The sequence below is a fragment of the Mustela lutreola genome, chromosome 8 (genome assembly GCF_030435805.1).
Source record: "Mustela lutreola isolate mMusLut2 chromosome 8, mMusLut2.pri, whole genome shotgun sequence".
In the NCBI taxonomy this organism is placed as follows: Eukaryota; Metazoa; Chordata; class Mammalia; order Carnivora; family Mustelidae; genus Mustela; species Mustela lutreola.
In genome coordinates this window covers 145,846,061-145,863,921 of record NC_081297.1, presented here as the reverse complement: position 1 = coordinate 145,863,921, position 17,861 = coordinate 145,846,061, and the positions used below count along the sequence as shown (strand labels likewise).

The 17,861-nt window shown below is 61.2% G+C and overlaps 1 protein-coding gene across 3 annotated transcripts in view; it reads left to right on the top strand.

The window, feature by feature from the left end:
- Window positions 1-17,650, top strand: part of SCUBE1 (signal peptide, CUB domain and EGF like domain containing 1) — a 133,664-nt gene extending 116,014 nt beyond the window's left edge. For all 3 annotated transcript variants that reach the window (XM_059187197.1, XM_059187196.1, XM_059187198.1), the window contains 12 exons: window positions 1,515-1,634; window positions 1,917-2,021; window positions 2,855-2,968; window positions 3,762-3,899; window positions 5,094-5,297; window positions 8,508-8,669; window positions 9,977-10,144; window positions 11,744-11,905; window positions 13,122-13,319; window positions 13,990-14,142; window positions 14,482-14,561; window positions 16,657-17,650. In XM_059187197.1, the coding sequence (XP_059043180.1) occupies window positions 1,515-1,634; window positions 1,917-2,021; window positions 2,855-2,968; window positions 3,762-3,899; window positions 5,094-5,297; window positions 8,508-8,669; window positions 9,977-10,144; window positions 11,744-11,905; window positions 13,122-13,319; window positions 13,990-14,142; window positions 14,482-14,561; window positions 16,657-16,809 (1,757 nt within the window). In that variant the 3' untranslated portion in view covers window positions 16,810-17,650. The remainder of the gene's footprint in view (window positions 1-1,514; window positions 1,635-1,916; window positions 2,022-2,854; window positions 2,969-3,761; window positions 3,900-5,093; window positions 5,298-8,507; window positions 8,670-9,976; window positions 10,145-11,743; window positions 11,906-13,121; window positions 13,320-13,989; window positions 14,143-14,481; window positions 14,562-16,656) is intronic.
- The last annotated feature ends 211 nt before the right edge of the window (window positions 17,651-17,861 follow it).

Genomic DNA, 17,861 nt, shown 5'->3' with positions numbered 1-17,861 from the left:
CACATTTGTGTGGGTCCCCCTGCCCTACCCCCGAGTCCCCTGTGTCCCCTCGATGCCATGCAAGCAGAGAAATTACATCACAGCTGAGGGCCACCCAGCCTGGGAAACTCACCACTTCTATAGTGAACACAGCCAGTGGGCTCTTTCTCTAGGAGGAGATGTTCCTCATCCCTTGAAGCTTTTCAAGGCAAACCCAACTCTGAGAAATGGACTGGGGCCAGAGCTATCAGTGCTTTGTGTCCTTGGGGGGTCCCAGTGAGAGCCCCCAGCAAGAGCCCCCAGGATGCTCAGGGTTGGGCTGGTTTGGCTCCCCCATGAGTGGCCCCCACTGGTGCCGGAAAGCAGAGCTGCCAGCTCTCACTGCCAATTCCCTTTAGGAATCTGGAGAAAGTTCAGGGAAGGTCCTGGGGGCTTAGGTCTCCCTTGGAAGCTTAGAGATGTTTCTCCTGCTTCTCAACCAGCGGGAACATTGGTTCTTCCCATGGCCCTTGTGTCTTGCATTATCTGCAGGTGGTTTTACTTGAAATTTCCTGATTCTTTGGGAACAGAGGACTCTCGGCCTTATATCTACTTGGAGGCCAGCTGTTTTATCTGGAGGGCTGCGAATTTGTTTTCGTTTCTAGATTGTTAACTTTCTAAGATTCCTTGAAGATGTCAAGCCACATGTTGAAAATCACCCACACTGACAATTGTTTTTCTGGCTGAGTCCCCTGCTTCAGCCTGCTCCCAAAAGCAACGTGACCATTGACGACAGCCTCCGGGGGATGCTTCCGGCGGCATGCCCTTTGCAGTCAGTTGTCCCTGACCAGCCAGACGGGAGTGAAATCAGTTCTGAGTTCACCGGGGCTATAGACCTGTCAGTCCTCAAAAGAGTCAAAAACACCAGAGAAGGGCGCCTGGGTGGCTCATTCGGTTAAGCGTCTGCCTTCGGCTCAGGTCATGATCCTAGGGTCCTGGGATCGAGCCCCGAGTCGGGCTCAGCGGGGAGTCTGCATCTCCCTCTGCCTGCCAAATAATAAAATATTTTTATAAGTAAGTAAATAAATAAAAAACACCTATGAAACTCTGAAGAGCTTAGTTTGGGATCTCTCCGGACACCTAATGGGTGTCAGTGACTGCCCCAAGGAGGGGCTCCCAGTGACCCTCACATACTCAGAGCTTGGTCACTGCCAAGAACCCCATGTCATTTCCACCTGCTCCCTTACCCAGAGGGGCATGGCCCTGCTCTGGAGAATCCAGCCCTGCCCTCTGGTCTGGGCCTGTGGCACGAGCTTGCTCACAGACAGCCTGGGCTGGTCAGAGGGAGGAGGGAACAAGCCAGCTTTCTGGGCCCAGCATCCCCACACATCCAAGTACATGTGGACCCCTCCATCTCCTAGCCCCTTCCCCCCCCAGGATCTGGTCACAAAGTGGGGATGTGGCAGGAGTCCCCCATGGTCCACACTCAGGGGCAGGGCTTCTAGAAGCTTCCACCCTGGTCCCCTCCAGCCCTCTCATGTCTTTCCCCTCCTCAGACACAGGCAAATGCCTTTCTCGTGCCAAAGCCTCCCCCTGGCCCCAGCTGTCCTGCAGCAAGGTGGGCGGTGTGGAGAGCTGCTCCCTTTCCTGCCCAGCCCACTCACTCTTCGTGCCAGGTAACCTGAGGCCGACCCCGGGAAGGGATGAGGGAGTGGGGTGCGGGGGGGGCCTTCCTTCCCTGGGGTCCACCCCCTGCTCCCTGCCATTCTCCAGGAAGGAGCCCAACCTAGGAACGAGGCCCCCCGGCCCTGATCACTGAGAGACCCTGGCCCACTGTCCGGTTCCCTGTGGACCCCAGCGGTCCTCTCCACAGTGCGGGGGCCTCGTTCCCTCCCACAGTGACCCCTCTGAGGCTTCCAGGATCTGAGGCCTCCATCTCTCCCCCGGCCTCTCTGCAGACTCGGAGAACAGCTACAGCCTGAGCTGCGGCATCCCGGGTCTCCAGGGCAAGACGCCGCCAAAGCGCAACGACACCGGTTCCGGCGTGGGGCGCAGCTGCTCAGGTAGCTCCGCTTGTCTGCGCCGCCGGCGCCCACTGCACCCCGGACCTTGCAGCCCACCCCCGAGCGGGATGATGGGGAGGGACACTGCCTAGGGAAGCGTCCGGGGTGCTGGTGAGCTGAGAGCAGGCCCGGGACCCCAGGGCCACACTCCCGGTCTTTGGTGACTCTGACATGCTAGGACTCCTCGGGTCTCCGGCTCCGTTCCAGTGAAGCGAGTCGCCTCCACTGTGACCCTGAGGGCCCAGAAGACCTGTGCCCTTCAGGCCCCAGCAGCCGGGTCCTGGTCCACACAGCGCCAGCTCCCCTGCCTGCGGGCGTGTCTTTGGCAGCTTTGCCTATTCCGGAAGTTGAATTCGATGTCACGGGGGCATCTGTGGGCGTGTAATGGGACGTGATGCTGAAATCTGCCATCGTCGAGTTCTTTATCTAGGCAGCTGGGATTTGCTCGTGGAAAGAATCAGCAGTTCGGGGCGTCTGTCCTATTGCAAAGCCCCTTCCCTTCCTTGCTTCCCCTCTCTTCTGTTCTGCCCCTTTCCTAACAGCAGGAGCCACAGGAACTGTCCAGGGCAGTGGGGGAGGTGTTGGGAGGCCTGCCTTTCCTCCTCCTCAGAAGACCGCCGGCCGGCCGGCCCCCGCTTGAGCGTGGCTTCAGCATCCCTGCTCGCACCTTTTTCAGGCCTGGCAGGGAGAGTAAAGAGGCAGCGGGTTTCCTCCAGCCCCCAGTGACTTGGTCCCACTAGCCGCCCCCTCCTGCTCAGGCACTTCCAACGTCGCCCCCGGCCCTACCCCCTCCCTGCCCACCGGACACCTGGGGGGATTTGGGCTTTCCCCAGGTGCACCTGCCGCCATCAGGCAGAAGGCCCGCTTCAAGATCCGAGACGCCAAGTGCCACCTCCGACCCCACAGCAGGGAGCCGGCAAAGGAGGCCCGGAGGCAGTTGCTGCCGGGTGAGTGGGCTGCCTCGGCACCAGGCCGCACCAAGGGCGGAGGGGTCCCCGCGCCTGAGAGCTGGGAGCCCAGGGTCCAGCGGGGCTGGGTTCCAAGGATGGGGACCTCGCTTCGTCCCCACAGTCATGGTCCCTAAGCCCCAGGAGCCAGGCCTGGAGCACTGTAGACAGTGGTGGTGTCCCAGGGCCGCGTTTGAGTGGAAAATCTGGGTCCCGCAGCATTCCTGGGGCCCACGGTCCCTATCTCAGCCGGGGTTAGTTGAGCTCCCCAGGGCAGTGTTGGTGTGCAGCCCAACTGTCCAGAAGGCCTCCCAGGCCTCACGTGGTAGCACATTCTTGAACGAGGGAGGCCAGGAAGGGCGTTCCAGGCTTTCCAGGGGAAAGCTTGGTGAGAAAAGCCCAGGAGAAGAGCGTCCCAGCTGCTTCCATGCAGATTCCTGAACACCTTAGGATTGATTCCTCCCCAAAGCTAACAGAGTGCAGCCCTCAGGCACACCCAACCTGGGCCCAGCCCCATGGAGCCGAGCTGCACAGCGTCACTGAGCAAGTATGCACAAGTGCCTCCGTGGGCAGCAGTGTGAGGGGCTCAGATGGCTGGTGCAAGGCCTGGCTCAGCCACCAGCCCCTCGCGAGACCTTGAGCCAGCCTGGCCTCTGGCCTTGGTTTCCCCTCTGCACCGCAGACTGTTAGACAACGCAGAAGCCTCGCTGCTGGTGATCTGTGCACAGGGCTCCAGAGGACCCTGCTTCCTGCCCTGTGCCACCTTTGCCATAGTGGTCCCTTCTTTGTCCAGAAAACTGCCACCTGACCTTTGTGACCCTCAAATGTGACTCCTCTAAGAAGAGGCGCCGTGGCAAAAAGTCCCCATCCAAGGAGGTGACCCACATCACAGCGGAGTTCGAGGTGGAGATGAAGATGGAAGAGGCGTCAGGTGCGTGAGGCGCTCGACAGCCTCGGGGAGGGCAGGGGCCGGGAGGGCCAGCAGGGTCTGCCCGGTGTGAAGCTGGTGACCACCTGAGCTGCGGCCACTGGAGGCAGAGGCCAGGAGGCAGGGGAGGGAGGCGCCGGGTCACCCAGGATGGAATAGGAATCCCAGGGCAACGAGAGGGACAGGGCTCAGGGGCCCATGGTGACAGCCACAAGTCCTCTCTCCACCCCGTCACACCCTCACTGGGGCCTGGAAAGGTTCATGCCTATAGAGTTTCTGGAACAACTGAGACAAGGGCCTGTCTTTCCCAGGCTCCAGAAGGGGGCTTGTAATGCTGGCTTGTGTTTCATATCGGTGCATTCCTCTTGGCTGTAAATGAGAGTTGAGTTGTGACAGAGGAATTGAGATCTGTACACGGACCCGTGCTGTGTGTGCTGAGCCCTGGGCACTGCAGAAAGAGGGAACCAGACAAGGTTCCTCGTGCTGGCAGCACTCCCAGCCACAGGGAGGCAGACCGACCCACAAACTACCCAGTGCTAAGGGACACCCTGGGGGCATGAGAGCAAACAGGACATGCAACTGAGCGGTCTCCCCAAGAGAGGGGCCCAGGAAGTCTTCCCAGAAGAGGCACCGTTTGAATCAGGACTTAAAGTTCACCAAGTGGAGGAGGTGGCAGGGAATGGCATTCAGACAGAGGGAATGGAATAGGGAAAGGCATGGAGGTCAGAGGGAATGAGATGTGCCCAGGAGGCGGTGAGCCAGACAGAGCGGCTAGAAAGTGGAGTTCGCAGTGGGTGTCAGTGCTGGGGGTGAGGCCTAGCAAGGCGGGCAAGGGCTCCACTACCAGGGGCCTTGGAGTCAAGGCCAGAAAGCTGGGCATTATCCTGGGAGCGGTGAAAGCCTCGAGGGTGTTGGGGGGGCATGGAGGAGCTATGTCCCATGAGCTATGTCCGGGGGAGGTGACGTATTGCCATGGCAGAGCCCCAGTTACTCCTCTGATCTGCGGTGTCCCCTTGAGCAGGTCGCCCCTCCCGGGCCCTCAGTCTCCGCCTCTGTCGGATGGATGCCACAGTGGTGCCTCGGCCCCCAGCTGCTGCGTGAACCGTGCTGGGAGCAGAGGCCTGGCGGCAGGGCGGGGGAAGGTCAGGGAAGAGGCGGCTCCGCGGTTGCGAGTCACTGTCCCTCCTGCCCCTGCAGACACCTGCGAGGCGGACTGCATGCGGAAGCGAGCCGAGCAGAGCCTGCAGGCCGCCATCAAGACTCTGCGCAAGTCCATCGGCCGGCAGCACTTCTCCGTCCAGGTCGCAGGCACAGAGTACGCGATGGCCCAGTGGCCGGCCAAGGCCCTGGAGGGCCAGGGGGCGTGCGGCACAGGCCAGGTGTTACAGGACGGGAAATGCGGTGCGTCCCTGCCCGTGGCCACTGGGATGCCCACTCGGCAAGCCTTCTCTGCCCTTCCTCCCACGGGGGGCCCGGGGCAACAGACACACTGGGAGGGGACAGCGAGACAAAAGCTTGCCAGACAGAAGCAGTCCCATGCTCATCATGACGCTGTCCTTGGAAGAGCGCTCGCCCGGTGCCGTGCCTGGGCAAGGCTCTTGCTGGGCTAACGCTGGCACGCAAAATCCTCACCACGGTGCTGAGGCCGGGCAGGACACGGAGAGCGTGGGCCAGCTCCGCAGCAGCAGGGGAGCAGAAGGGGCGCGGGGACCAGTCTCTGTGGCTAGAGAGGGCTTCCCAGCAGAGGCAGCGTGCAAGCTGAGGGCAGAGGCTGAGGGCCCCCGGGGTAAGCACAGGCTGCCAGGAAGCAGATGAGGCCGGGCCCACGGCAAGAGCTCAGGCGGGGCACCCAGCCTGTGTCCAGGCCCGGGAGGCCGGGGACTGTTGAGCAGATGGGTCGAGAGATAGCCGCGGTGGCTGCCTACAGGAGAATGGACGGAGCCCTTGCTCTGCTGGAGTTCACGTGTACCAGGGAAGGAAGGCAGCCAGCAGGCAGGCATACCCACACCCACACGCACAGCCACCTCAGGGCCTTACCGCAGGGCCACGGTGCTTCTCTGGTGCGGCGGAGCCACGGGAAGCTTCCAAGCAGAGGAACATTATCGCTCTCTCATCAGGGGAAGCTTCCACGAGCAAGGACCAGGGAAGGGAGTTGGTAGAGCCTTGAACGGGGAGTGGGGGCTGGCAGCAGGACAAGAAGGAACAAGACAGAGAGAGCACTTTGGAGGGGTGGCTGGGAGGAAGGAGGCTTCGAGGGCAGCCCCCAAGGGCCACGGGGCAGAAGCAACATCATGCTCTGATCTGGGGAACCTGGGGAAGGCGCGGCTGGAGGAGACAGAGAGTCTGTGCTCACTAGCTCACGCCCGTGAGTCATCCCTGTGAAGACGTTGAATGGTTAGGATGGCTGGAGCCACAAACCTGGGGCACAAAGCATAGGCTGGGCCAGGAGATTAATTGGGGAGCTGCTGGAGAAGAGGTGGGATTTAGGCGTGTGGGGGGAAGGAGGGGCTCCGGCTGAAGCAGTGGAGAGAGCGTGGCAGGAGGGCAGGGCCTTTGTGATGTCATTTTTTTTTAAAGATTTTATCTTTTTATTTATTTGCGAGAGAGAATGCACACCAGGGAAAGGGGCAGAGGGAGAGGGAGCAGCAGACTCCCTGCTGAGCAGGGAGCCCCAAGTGGAGCTCCATCCCAGGAGAGATCAGACCAGAGCCAAAGGCGGATGTGCAACCAACTGAGCCACCCAGGCGCTCTGTTCTGCTATTTTTATTTATTTATTTGACAGAGTGACAGAGTGGGAGCGGGAGAAGCAGGCTTCCCACCAAGCAGGGAGCCTGATGCGTCCTGATGAGTCCTCGATCCCAGGACCCCAGGATCATGACCCGAGCTGAAGGCAGATGCCCAATGGCTGAGGCACCCAGGCGCCCCCTTCTTCGTTTTTTTTTTATTTTTAAATCATTTCAAACATTCGGAAATACTGCCAGGCAGAACAAGAAACGTCCATGGTTTCTTCGTCCGGGTTCCCCTGTGTGCTGCCCCAAGCGCGTCCAGCCCACAGCCCATTCCAGCATCCCTGTCCCACACGTTCAGTGTCGTGTCTCTCCAGATTCCTTCAGTGAGGACCAGCCCTTGGCTCTTTCCTGCCTCTCCTGTCCTCCCGCCCTAGGATGACCCTCATGAGGCTGCGTCCCCCATTTCCATGACCCGCTGGGAGGGAAACCCCACTCGATGCCTGCTCTTCAGCGCCCCCGTCAGGAGGCGCGGGGTACTGACCCAGGCCCCCACAGGTCCTTCCCCCTCCCTTTTCCTTTTGCCATTGAGGCCGATTTGCTGGGGCTGGAATTCTGAGTCTATGCAAAACACTGCTCCGCGTCAGACATCCTCGGCCCAGCCGCAGCCATCGCAGTCAGTGAGCGCTCCCGCCAAAGCAGCCACGTCTCCAGTGGTTGCCTGACGGCGTCCTCTATTCCGGCTGGCCCTTGTCCGGGTGCATTAGCGTTCTGTAAGGAAGAGCTTCCCCTCCTCCTCACCCACGGATGTGTCTGAGCACCTACATGTCAGTGTGTGTGTATCAGTGTGGGCTCCGCGACTCCTCTGTTCTTTACGGGGCTGTAATCCAAGCCTAGCGTTACTTAGTTCAGGGCTCAGATCATTCCCCGTGTAGCCAGTCAGGCCGGTTCCCCGCCTCCGTCACTTGCTGAGGGTTCTAGGGCACCAAACCCCTACTTCCCCTGCCCCAGCCTTCGCAGTCCGTCAGGGACTCCGGGACCCCTAGAGGAGGAAAACATGCGGGAGCCAGCGCTGGGGTCCTCACTGCTAACACGGCGTCCGTCCTTCCGGCTCGCACTGGACAGAACTAGCAAGTACGGGTGTATATTAAACATGGGCGTGTAAATGGACTTGCACAGGTGTTACGGGTACATGGGTGTGCGTGTGTGTGTTTTATAAAACCATGCATTCACTCCAGTGCCTCCAGTCCAATAGCTCAGGCTTCTTTCTAACCTCCCCTCTTTCCGCATTTCTAAATCTCTTCTCCAGGAAACCTCCGGCTCCCTCCCTCCTTACTTCCTCCCTATTTTCTCGGTCATTCTTCTTCGCGTCGGTTTGCCATATGCAGCTGACCACACGGCCTCTGGACGACTCTCCACCACCAGGCCTCCCCGCCCCTGCCTCTGTCACTCCCCATGCCCTCTGCACACTGTCCCCACATGGCCACTCCTCCCCATGGGGAAGGAAGGGGGAGGGGAGAAGGTCTCGGTTTGGACAAAACGCGCATGGGACGGCCAGGAAACTGTTGGGACACAGGCTGAGGGGTCAGGGCTGGAGGGCAGCACACAGAGCAGAGAGAGACCTCAGGGCTCAGCAGGAGCAGCAAGGATGGGGCCAGAGACCAGGGTCAGGCCTCGGGGCTCTTCACAGACGGCTGCTGCCTTGCTCCTACTCTTAGCTCTTCTGAGACGGCCCTGGGCCCCTCTGGGATCCCTGAGCCAAAGGGACGAGGGATGTGCCCTATCCGGGAGGACAAAGCCTGGGTTTGAGGTACCAGGAGACAAAGCGCCCGGCCACTGCTCCCCGCCTCTGCCCCCCGGCAATCTCTCCACTTTGCCTCCGCAGTGGCCTGCGCACCTGGCACCTACTTCAGCGGAGAGCCCAGCCAGTGTGTGCCATGTGCACCGGGGTCCTACCAGGATGGGGACGGCCAACTCAGCTGCACGCCATGCCCCAGCAGCGATGGGCTCGGCCTGGCTGGTGCCCGCAACGTATCCGAGTGTGGAGGCGAGTGCGGGTCCCCCCTGGAGGGAAGAGGGGCTGGGGGTTGCGGTAGGGGGATCCGGCGACAACTTCTGTCTCTACTGAGCTCCTCAAAGCCAAAGCCCAACCCCTAGTGATATTCCATAAAGCTCTCGGCCATGTGCAGAGCCTGGCGTAACTTCCAGGCTGCCACACTCACAGTGGCCACTGGGGCCGCGAAGCATCTGTGCGCCAGCAGGCCCCAGGCTGGGCCTAGTGCACTGGAGAACAGCAGCACGTAGTTTGGAAAGGACGTTACGGTTAATAAACTCCTGGTCATTTATGGGCCCGCATATCGTCTGTCACGAGGCACGTGGTGCGATGCGGTTGACCAGACGTGTTACGTGGTGTGGAGCCCGCATCATCCTCGGTGTTCTCCACCTGAAGAACTTTACGGTTCGCCCTGTAGATGGTTTGGGAAGCCCTTTGGCCGTTTACCCAGCACAGCTTGGTTTGCAAAGAGCTTTTCCATTTACAGCCTCACTTACCCACATCTGCGGTATGGGCTCACACCCCCACCCAACAGCCGCCCTTCCCCGGCCGTCATGGGGACCACCCAAGACAATGAACGGGGAAAAGTGTGCCTGTGAGGGTGGGTGGGTGGGACAGTGGGGACCACCAGCCAGCTTTCTCTGGGGTACAGAAAGGATTAGAGTCCAGCCCCGAGTCCCTACAGGCTAGCTGGCTGTGCCCTCCGAGACTGTGGTCTATGCCCTTAGCAGGGCCAGTGACTGAGAGCAGAGAGCGGCCACTGGTAGGAGCAGAGAATTCAGGGTCTGGGTCAAGAGGGTCTCCAGCCCACCCCTTACTCAATGCCAAAGCACCCTCTGCATCCCAACTTAATGCTGGGTGTGTTGTCCCCTCTCTGTCCCAGCCATGCCATCAGGGACCTCCCAGACCCCCCCTACACTTCCTTGCCTGGCCCAGCCCTGTAGACTGGAGCGCGGTTCCTCACGTGGAGGGTACAGTGTGGCCTGCCCCCCGGAGAGCAGCTCCTCTGATCTCTCCCCTGTACATGTGGGGTCCACACGTCCCAGCTAAGCCACAAAGCCACCTGTTCTTGCTAGTGGGAGAGGTGAAGCCAGGCCTGGCCGAGGCTGCACAGTGCCTGAAACACGGGCAGCATCCGGACTGGGCGGGGAACAGCCCAGCTCTTTCCCCCAAGTCACCCCGCCCCCAGCACCACCCCTAGCCATGGTCCCCTTCCCCAGGGCAGGTGAGGGTTGAGAGCAGGGTCTGGACTGAGGCGCCCAGACCTCCCGCCAGCCTGAGCCATGACCCCTGACTTCCAGGCCAGTGCTCCCCAGGCTTCTTCTCCCCGGATGGCTTCCGACCCTGCCAGCCCTGCCCGGTGGGCACGTACCAGCCTGAGCCTGGGCGCACGGGCTGCTTCCCCTGCGGAGGGGGGCTGCTCACCAAGCACGAGGGCACGGTCTCCTTCCAAGACTGCGAGGCCAAAGGTGAGTTGCCGGAGCTGTGCAGGGACGTTTTCCCTCAGCACCGCTCACCTCCCACGTGGCCGATGTCCAAGGGCTGAGGGGTGGCCCGGAGCTGCCGGCAGTAGACATGGGACCAGCACCATGCCACACCTGGGACAGGGACAGCGGGGACCACACAAGCCCACCGAGGGTCTCAGATGGGGGAGCCAGGCAGACACAGTGATTGCACATGAGAACTTTGAACCTGACTCACAGGAAAGGCTCTTGGTGCGGGGGGGCAGTTTGGGGGATGAAGAAATGCAGGGGCCGTGGGACAAGGCCGGACCATCTCACCTTACCTGGACACCCTCCCTTTAGGCCCGTGGGGGCCCTGCTGTCCAGCCACACGTTCCCCTCCACGGTCACCAAATCCCCCTGATGGCACTGCCTCCCCTTCCACACGCTCCCGCCCTGCCAAGGGCCTTTGGGACAATGCTTCCCACCGCTGACCCTGATATTCTTGGGAACAGACAGACAGAACCCTCCCTTCTAGAAGAGAAAACTCCACCTCTCCTCCAGTTCCTGCCAGGATTTCTGCTCCTTGCTGTGAAACTTGTAGAAGGAGCGCGTGGACTACACCTCCTCTCTCCCCTAGTCAGACTCTCACCCCACCGCCCCCCAGTCATTGCTCCCATCGAGGCTGGAGCCACGTCTTTTCCCAGCCGGCATCTCCCGCAGCCCCGCGGCCTCAGGCTCCGCTCAGCCTCACCCAGCCACCCCTTGGCTGGTAGTGCTGGGGTCCCCAGCCTGGCACGGACTCTAGAGTCTGGGTAGGAAGAGCATCCAGTGACCCCAGCCCCGCGTCTGTCCTGAACTCAGTACTACACCCTCCTGCTGGGAGATAGCCCCGGTCACATCCCACATGGCCAGAGCCCCTCATCTTGGCCACACAGTGCCCCCCAACCCAGCTCACACCAGCTCTGTCCTACCAGGGGCCCAGGGAGACCTCGGAACCCCCCAGAGTGCCCTCCCTCTGACCTCGCCTCCAGTCTGTCCGCGGCCCCGGCCAGCAGCTCTGAATGATGGCCTCTCGGCACCCCACTGTTGCCCCCTCAGCCAGGCTACTGCTGCCCGGCCCCCCCACCCCTCACCCCCAAGCTCACTCCCAGAGCAGCAGCCTGGACCATGTGGGGGCTCTAGGTCCCCTTCTCCCTCAGAGCGAAGCCTAGCAGGACCCCGGGACCCAGGAGCTCACGGCCATGGCCTGTGACCTCCGCTCTGCCCCCGCCCCCCGCTCCCTCCCCAGATCGCCTCCCAGCTGGCTCCACACGGCTCAAGCCTCCACGCAAGGTCCCCCACCCCTTGAGCGGCACACACCCGGCCTTACAACAGCTCATGTCCTATTTCTCGCCCCGGAACACATGCCCCTCGCGGGCGGACCTCTGTCACGGAGCTCACTGCCCAGCTCCGGGCGGCCCCCAAGCTCCGCACAGCCGTGGACAGGACCGGGCGTGCGTGGTGGGCGGCCACTGGGTGGTAAAGAAAGGCTTTGAACTCGCACCAAGACAGACCTCAAGGGCAGGAAGGCGCTGGGGAGAATGTCCCCTGCCCTTTCCCACGGCACCCTCCGCCCGCCCACAGTGCACTGCTCCCCGGGCCACCACTACAACACCACCACCCACCGGTGCATCCGCTGCCCCGTGGGCACCTACCAGCCCGAGTTTGGCCAGAACCACTGCATCACCTGCCCGGGCAACACCAGCACGGACTTCGATGGCTCCACCAACGTCACACACTGCAAAAGTAAGTACAGCTCTCCGTGCGGCCGGAAGGGGGAAAGGGGCGGGACGCAGGAGGGCGGGCTGTTGGGGCCGGGGCAAGCCCTCACCCCACACAGTGCCCACAGGACCCCAGGGACCCCGCCCGGCTCCAGCACACCCGCACGTCCACTCAAGGTGACACCCCCCGCCCCGGCGCCTCTGTGCTCGGCGGGTCTGCCCAGGGCTCCGGGTCCGTGGCGGGGAAAGCCGGGCCCGTGGCGGGGGGGCTGCGTTTCAGGGGCTGAGGACCAGGGAAGTAGCTACCCCGGCAGGTCATCGGGGCATAACAGACTTGACTTTAGATATTTTTAATTCATTTTTTGGAGTCCTCTGGGACAGATTTTCTAGTGTTGTGCCCTCCCCCAATCAATTTCTAGCCAGTTACCCCTTTCCCTGTGCTGCCGGTCGTGTCTGCGACAGGCCAAAGGCCCATGACGAGGACTGAACCCTAGACGGGAAGCTGCCCCAGTTCCCCAGGGGGTCCCGCAGGCTCATGGCCTCTGGGGACAGAAGAGCAGGCACAGTGTGGGGCTCCACAGAGGCAGGGTTGAAACGTCCTCCTGAATAAAAGTAGAGAAAGCAAGTAGGGAAGCTTCTGGAAGGTGAGGTAAACATGAAAAGTTTCCCAGGAATTTTGATGTGAGGGTTTTCATAAACGAAAAGGCATGAGAAAATTGTGTATATTTAGTGTTCGGTTCAGTTCTCTTTGCAGACCTAAGGTGACTTCTTTTGTAAGGTTGAGGCTGGGAACCTTTAGCTCACAGAGATGCCGCGTTTGGCTTCTTGAGGGTTCCAAAGCTTAGCTCCAAAGGGAAGCATGTCTCTTTGTCCTGACTGTGCTGCCTGCTTGTCCCCGAGCCTTCCCTCTCAGAGGGGAGGGTGACCACCCTGGGCCCCTGGCAGGCCCTCAGGAAGCATGGAGGGCAGGGAGGGAGAGAGGAGGTGGGGGTTCGCGAGTCGGGGGATTCACCGAGCTTTCACACCACCACCTGCAGGAGCAGGGCTGGCAGGGGAGCCGACACCGGGCGGGCCTGTCCCAGGGTGCCCCCCGGGAAGACGACCCCGTGGGATGAGTGGCCCAGGGCCAGGCTAGCTGGTGGGGAGGCCAGTGGAGGCGGCCACGGGGCTGTCGAGGGCCCGCCCTCCCCGTCCCCCGTGCAGCAGGCCTGAGCAGGCCCGTGTGGCCCCGGTGCCCACAGACCAGCACTGTGGCGGCGAGCTCGGCGACTACACAGGCTACATCGAGTCCCCCAACTACCCCGGCGACTACCCGGCCAACGCCGAGTGCGTGTGGCACATCTCGCCGCCCCCCAAGCGCAGGATCCTCATCGTGGTCCCTGAGATCTTCCTGCCTGTGGAGGATGAGTGTGGCGACGTCCTGGTCATGAGGAAGAGCGGTACGCACGGGGGAAGGGGAGCAGCGGAGGGGCCCCCCAGGGTCACCCGTTGCGGGGGTGGGGTGGTTCACAGCCACCTCTGACCCACCGTCTGCTCACAGGGCTGAGCTCTAGGAGGTCAGCTTCTCCCGCCTTCAGGACACCTCAGGAAGGCTGCCGGGGAGCAGTGAGGAGGTGGGGCACCCTTTGGCCAGGCCCACACACCCAGGGTCAGCAGGCTCACCCTTATTCATCTGCTCACAGGGAGAGGGGACGTCCCAGCTGGGACCCTCTGCCCCAGCCCTGGCTTGTGCTGGGCGTGGGCGTGAGCCCTGTTTGGGGGAGCAGCCGGCCGGAGAAAGACAGTGACAACCCGACAGAGAGGGGCAGTGACCAGGGGTTCACCAGGGCAGAGCAGGAACATGGTAGTGTGAGGATGGAGCAGTCAGGGAGGCTTCCTGGAAGAGGAGGCACAGAAACCTGCTCTGTAGGATGAGAAGGAACTGGGGTTGAGGGTGGGGACTGGCCTTTGAGGCAGAGGTAACATGGGTGGAGCCTAGAGTTGGACTGTTTGGGGGACTGGGCGTGGGAACTGGGTGGCTGACCTAGTGGGGGAAGCACGTGGCCTGCAGAAGGAGGCCTGCAGGGTTGTGGATCAGCCAACCACTCAGGCCCCCTACTCTGTCCCCAGCATCACCCGCGTCTATCACCACCTATGAGACCTGCCAGACCTATGAGAGGCCCATCGCCTTCACCTCCCGCTCCCGGAAGCTCTGGATCCAGTTCAAATCCAATGAAGGCAACAGTGGCAAAGGATTCCAAGTGCCCTATGTCACCTACGACGGTCAGTGTGGCTGCGCTGTGTGCCCGGCCCACGCTGGCGCTGCGGACACGGGGGCAACAGACACATACGGGGTGGGGGGTGGTGCAGGCGAAGGAGCCATGAATGGTGTCTGTGGCCTTCGGCGTGCTGTACTGCCCAAGCAGGGTTTTGAGGGTTGAATAGAAGTTTCTAGCTAGCCAAGCCTCAAGGAAAACAATTCGGGTGGAGGGTACAGAGGTTCAGAGGCAGAAGTGCCTGTGGCCAAGTGGAGCAGGGGGAGGCGGAGGCAGAAGGTGAGGGGGAAGCAGGGGGCGTCTGGTGTCTTCACCTTCCTTTCTTCCTCGCCGGTGGGTTTCACAGAGGACTACCAGCAACTGATAGAAGATATCGTTCGCGATGGACGGCTCTACGCCTCAGAGAATCACCAAGAAATTTTAAAAGTGAGTGAGCTTCTTTATGGGAAAGGGTCCGTATGATCCCGGGATGGTGGCCTGTGATGATTCCGGGCCTCTGTCCTTGCAGACCAGGAGGCCTGAGACAAGCTCCCTGGTGGCGTCCAGCCCAGGGCCTTCTGACTGGCCTTTAGGCTCCTTGCCAGCTGCCAGCCTCACTTCCCTCATCTGTGAGATGTGGTGGGAGCTTAAAATCGGTAGAATCCGCCCCCACCTTTGGGACTGCCTGTCCCCTCATCTTGCTAGTGACCTTAAGAAGCAGAGCCTCCTTGTCATCGAGGGGCTCTATGTCTGTCATACGGCAGGCTCTGGGGAGCTGACACTCCCAGCCTGGGAGCTGAGGTGGCGGGGCTGAAGCGGGGTTGGGTTCCCTGGCTGTCCCGCCCCAGCTGGGTGGCCCTGGGCAAGCCCTCTGAGAAACAGAGGCGGCTCACAGAGTGTGGGCTTCACGGTCCTGCACGCAGTAGGCACTTTGTAAGCAGAGAGGTTCGCCCCGATGCTGCTGCCCCCAGGAGCAAAGCTGGAGCCCATCTGTGCAGGGGGAGCCGGAGGCTCGTGCTGGCCCCTCCATCGATCCATCCAGCAGGCGATGCCGGCTCTCCTCCTGGCCCCTCCCCTGCCACCCTGGCCCTCTGCCCACGGGTCCACCCCGCCACCAGGGGCATCTTTGCAGAACTGGAAGTGTTTCCGTCACTCAGGACAAAATCCTTGACCCGCGAGGCCCGGCTAGGCATGGCCCCCACCTGCCTCTGAAGCCATTCTCCGACCTCCACACTCCCTCCGCTCCCCGGCTGAGGCCTCTCACCTCCATGAACATCCGCCTGTCCCACTCTCAGCATAGGCATCCCTCCTCTGGGCGGATTACAGGCTCTTAGAGTCCCACGTGGCTCTGGCTCTTGGCACCTGTTGGTCCTGCCGTCAGCTGTGGTCTAGGATCATTTGGGCCCCGGCCTCCCTGGAGGCAGAGGAGGCGCTGGAGCTCCTGCCTGACCTGCCATCCCCAGCATGGGCCCCCGCGCCCAACTCACGGGGCGGGGGTGGGGGGGGCTGTTTCTCAAGGGCGAGGGTGCGAGCCGGCGCGCATGCCCGTGAGAGAGCGCGAGTGTGCGCCAGGACAGAGCGACGCTGGGCAGCAAATGTGCCCGAGGTCTCGCCTGACACTGGGACATGATGCAGACAGCCTCTGGCCGGTGCCCAAAGCTGCGCCCTCCCAGCACCCAGCCCTGAGCTCCGCTGCGGGCCGGGCTCCCTCCCAGCTCTCAGGACGCAGCTTGTGCTCGTCTCTACAAGGGGCCCAGCTTTCCGACCTCCATCTGTCCGCCTCGAAACCCTCTGCCCCGCTCCGTGTCCTCTGGTTTCAATGTGATGGTTTGGTTTTTTTTATTTTGCAGAACTCTTTTTAAATAAAATACTATTAGAGTAGTAACTAATAGTAACTCTTTAACCAAGAGTTAAAACCAATAAACTATTTTTTTTTCTAAATCAAAAAATGGGGCACCTGGATGACCCCGTCGGTGAAGGGTCCGACTCTTGGTTTCAGCTCAGGTCATGATCTCAGGGTCATGAGATCAAGCCACAGTGCCGCTGGGCTCTGTGCTCAGCGGGGAGTCTCTGCTCTTCCTCTCCCTCTGCCCCTCCCCCATCGTGTGGGCTGTCTGTAAAATAAATGGATCTTTTTTAAAAAATCAAAAAACAGGGGCGCCTGGGTGGCTCAGTGGGTTAAAGCCTCTGCCTTCTGCTCGGGTCATGATCCCAGGGTCCTGGGATCGAGCCCCGCATCGAGCCCCGCATCGGGCTCTCTGCTCCACAGGGAGTCTGTTTCCTCCTCTCTCTCCGCCTGCCTCTCTGCCTGCTTGTGATCTCTGCCTGTCAAATAAATAAATAAATAAAATATTAAAAAAAGAAAATCGAAAAACAGTGCGTGGTGAAGAGAGTCCCGGGTCCGAAGCCCGCCCGGCAGCGCAGTCTCCTCCTCCCTCATCCTAGCAGACACCCCCGAGGCCCCGCCAGGGCCCCAGACATCAACGAGGCCTGCACCCCGGCCCCCGATCGGCCTCACCACCCGCCTCACTGTGTCTTGCAGGACAAGAAACTCATCAAGGCCCTCTTCGATGTGTTGGCGCACCCCCAGAACTACTTCAAGTACACAGCCCAGGAGTCCAAGGAGATGTTCCCGCGGTCCTTCATCAAGCTGCTGCGCTCCAAAGTTTCCCGGTTCCTGCGGCCCTACAAATAATGCCGGCAGCTGCCCTGCTCGGGGATGGCCGGGTATTCCCATGGGGAGGGGAGCGCGCCTTCCCTCCACGGGAGAGGCTAGAAGGCGGCTCTGCGGGCCTCCACGCTGCCCTGGGAAGTCACCACAGCGTCTGCCCTTCGGAAACCTGGACCAGCCTGTGGACCAGCCTGTGGGGGTGAGACCACATCCAGGCGGAGACCCTGGGCCGCTGCACTCCTCAGGTCGCCCGGCTGGGAAAACACTGCTTTTGGGGGGCGGCTCTGCTCCTTCCCTCTCTCCCTTGGCCTGTCCCGGGAGGGCACCCTCCCCGCGCGACACTAGGACCCACCTGGGCCAGGACACTGTGCCGCCGCGCAGCCAGCACGTTTGGGGGTCACATGTGGCCTTGCCTGACGCCTCAGGAGAGAGGGGGACGCGACTGCCTCTGTCTGCAGGCAGGCTCTGGGAGGCATCATCTGCGACAGGAAGCCAGGCTGTGGGAGGGCGTCTGGGGAGCGTGGATAAGCCAGTGTCTGCACCCGCCCCTGTCCTCCAGCCGTGGGTCCGGGACGCGGGCGCCACGTGGCAGAGCTCTAAGGATTCTGTGATGGGACAGAGAAGAGCTGCTAGCGGAGGAAACTGTAGATTTGTGCTTTTCCTTGATAGAGCATCTAATTAAGTACTATATATATATAAATATAAATATAAATATAATATACTTCTATCTGTGGGTATTTTAGGAAAATCCTCTTCAGTAACTGTAAATACAAACTGCGGCCCCACACCTTCCCTCCCGAGCTGGCCCCAGCCTCCCTGAGGGATGAAGCCCCTCCAGGCGCTCACCGCCTGGTTCTGTGAGGGCGGGGGGCGGGGGGGGCGGGGGGAGTAGCGCGAGCTGGTTCTGGACACGCTCTGGAACGCACATTCTTTGAGAACTGGGCCCCGATGCTTTGCTGGAGTGTTGCCCTCTGATGGAATGTTGTAGAAGGCCATTTCCCCTTGGGCCCTTTCCTATGGGTACCAAGGCCCAGCAGGAAATCTCGAAAGGGACCTGTGCTGGCCCTGAGGCCATG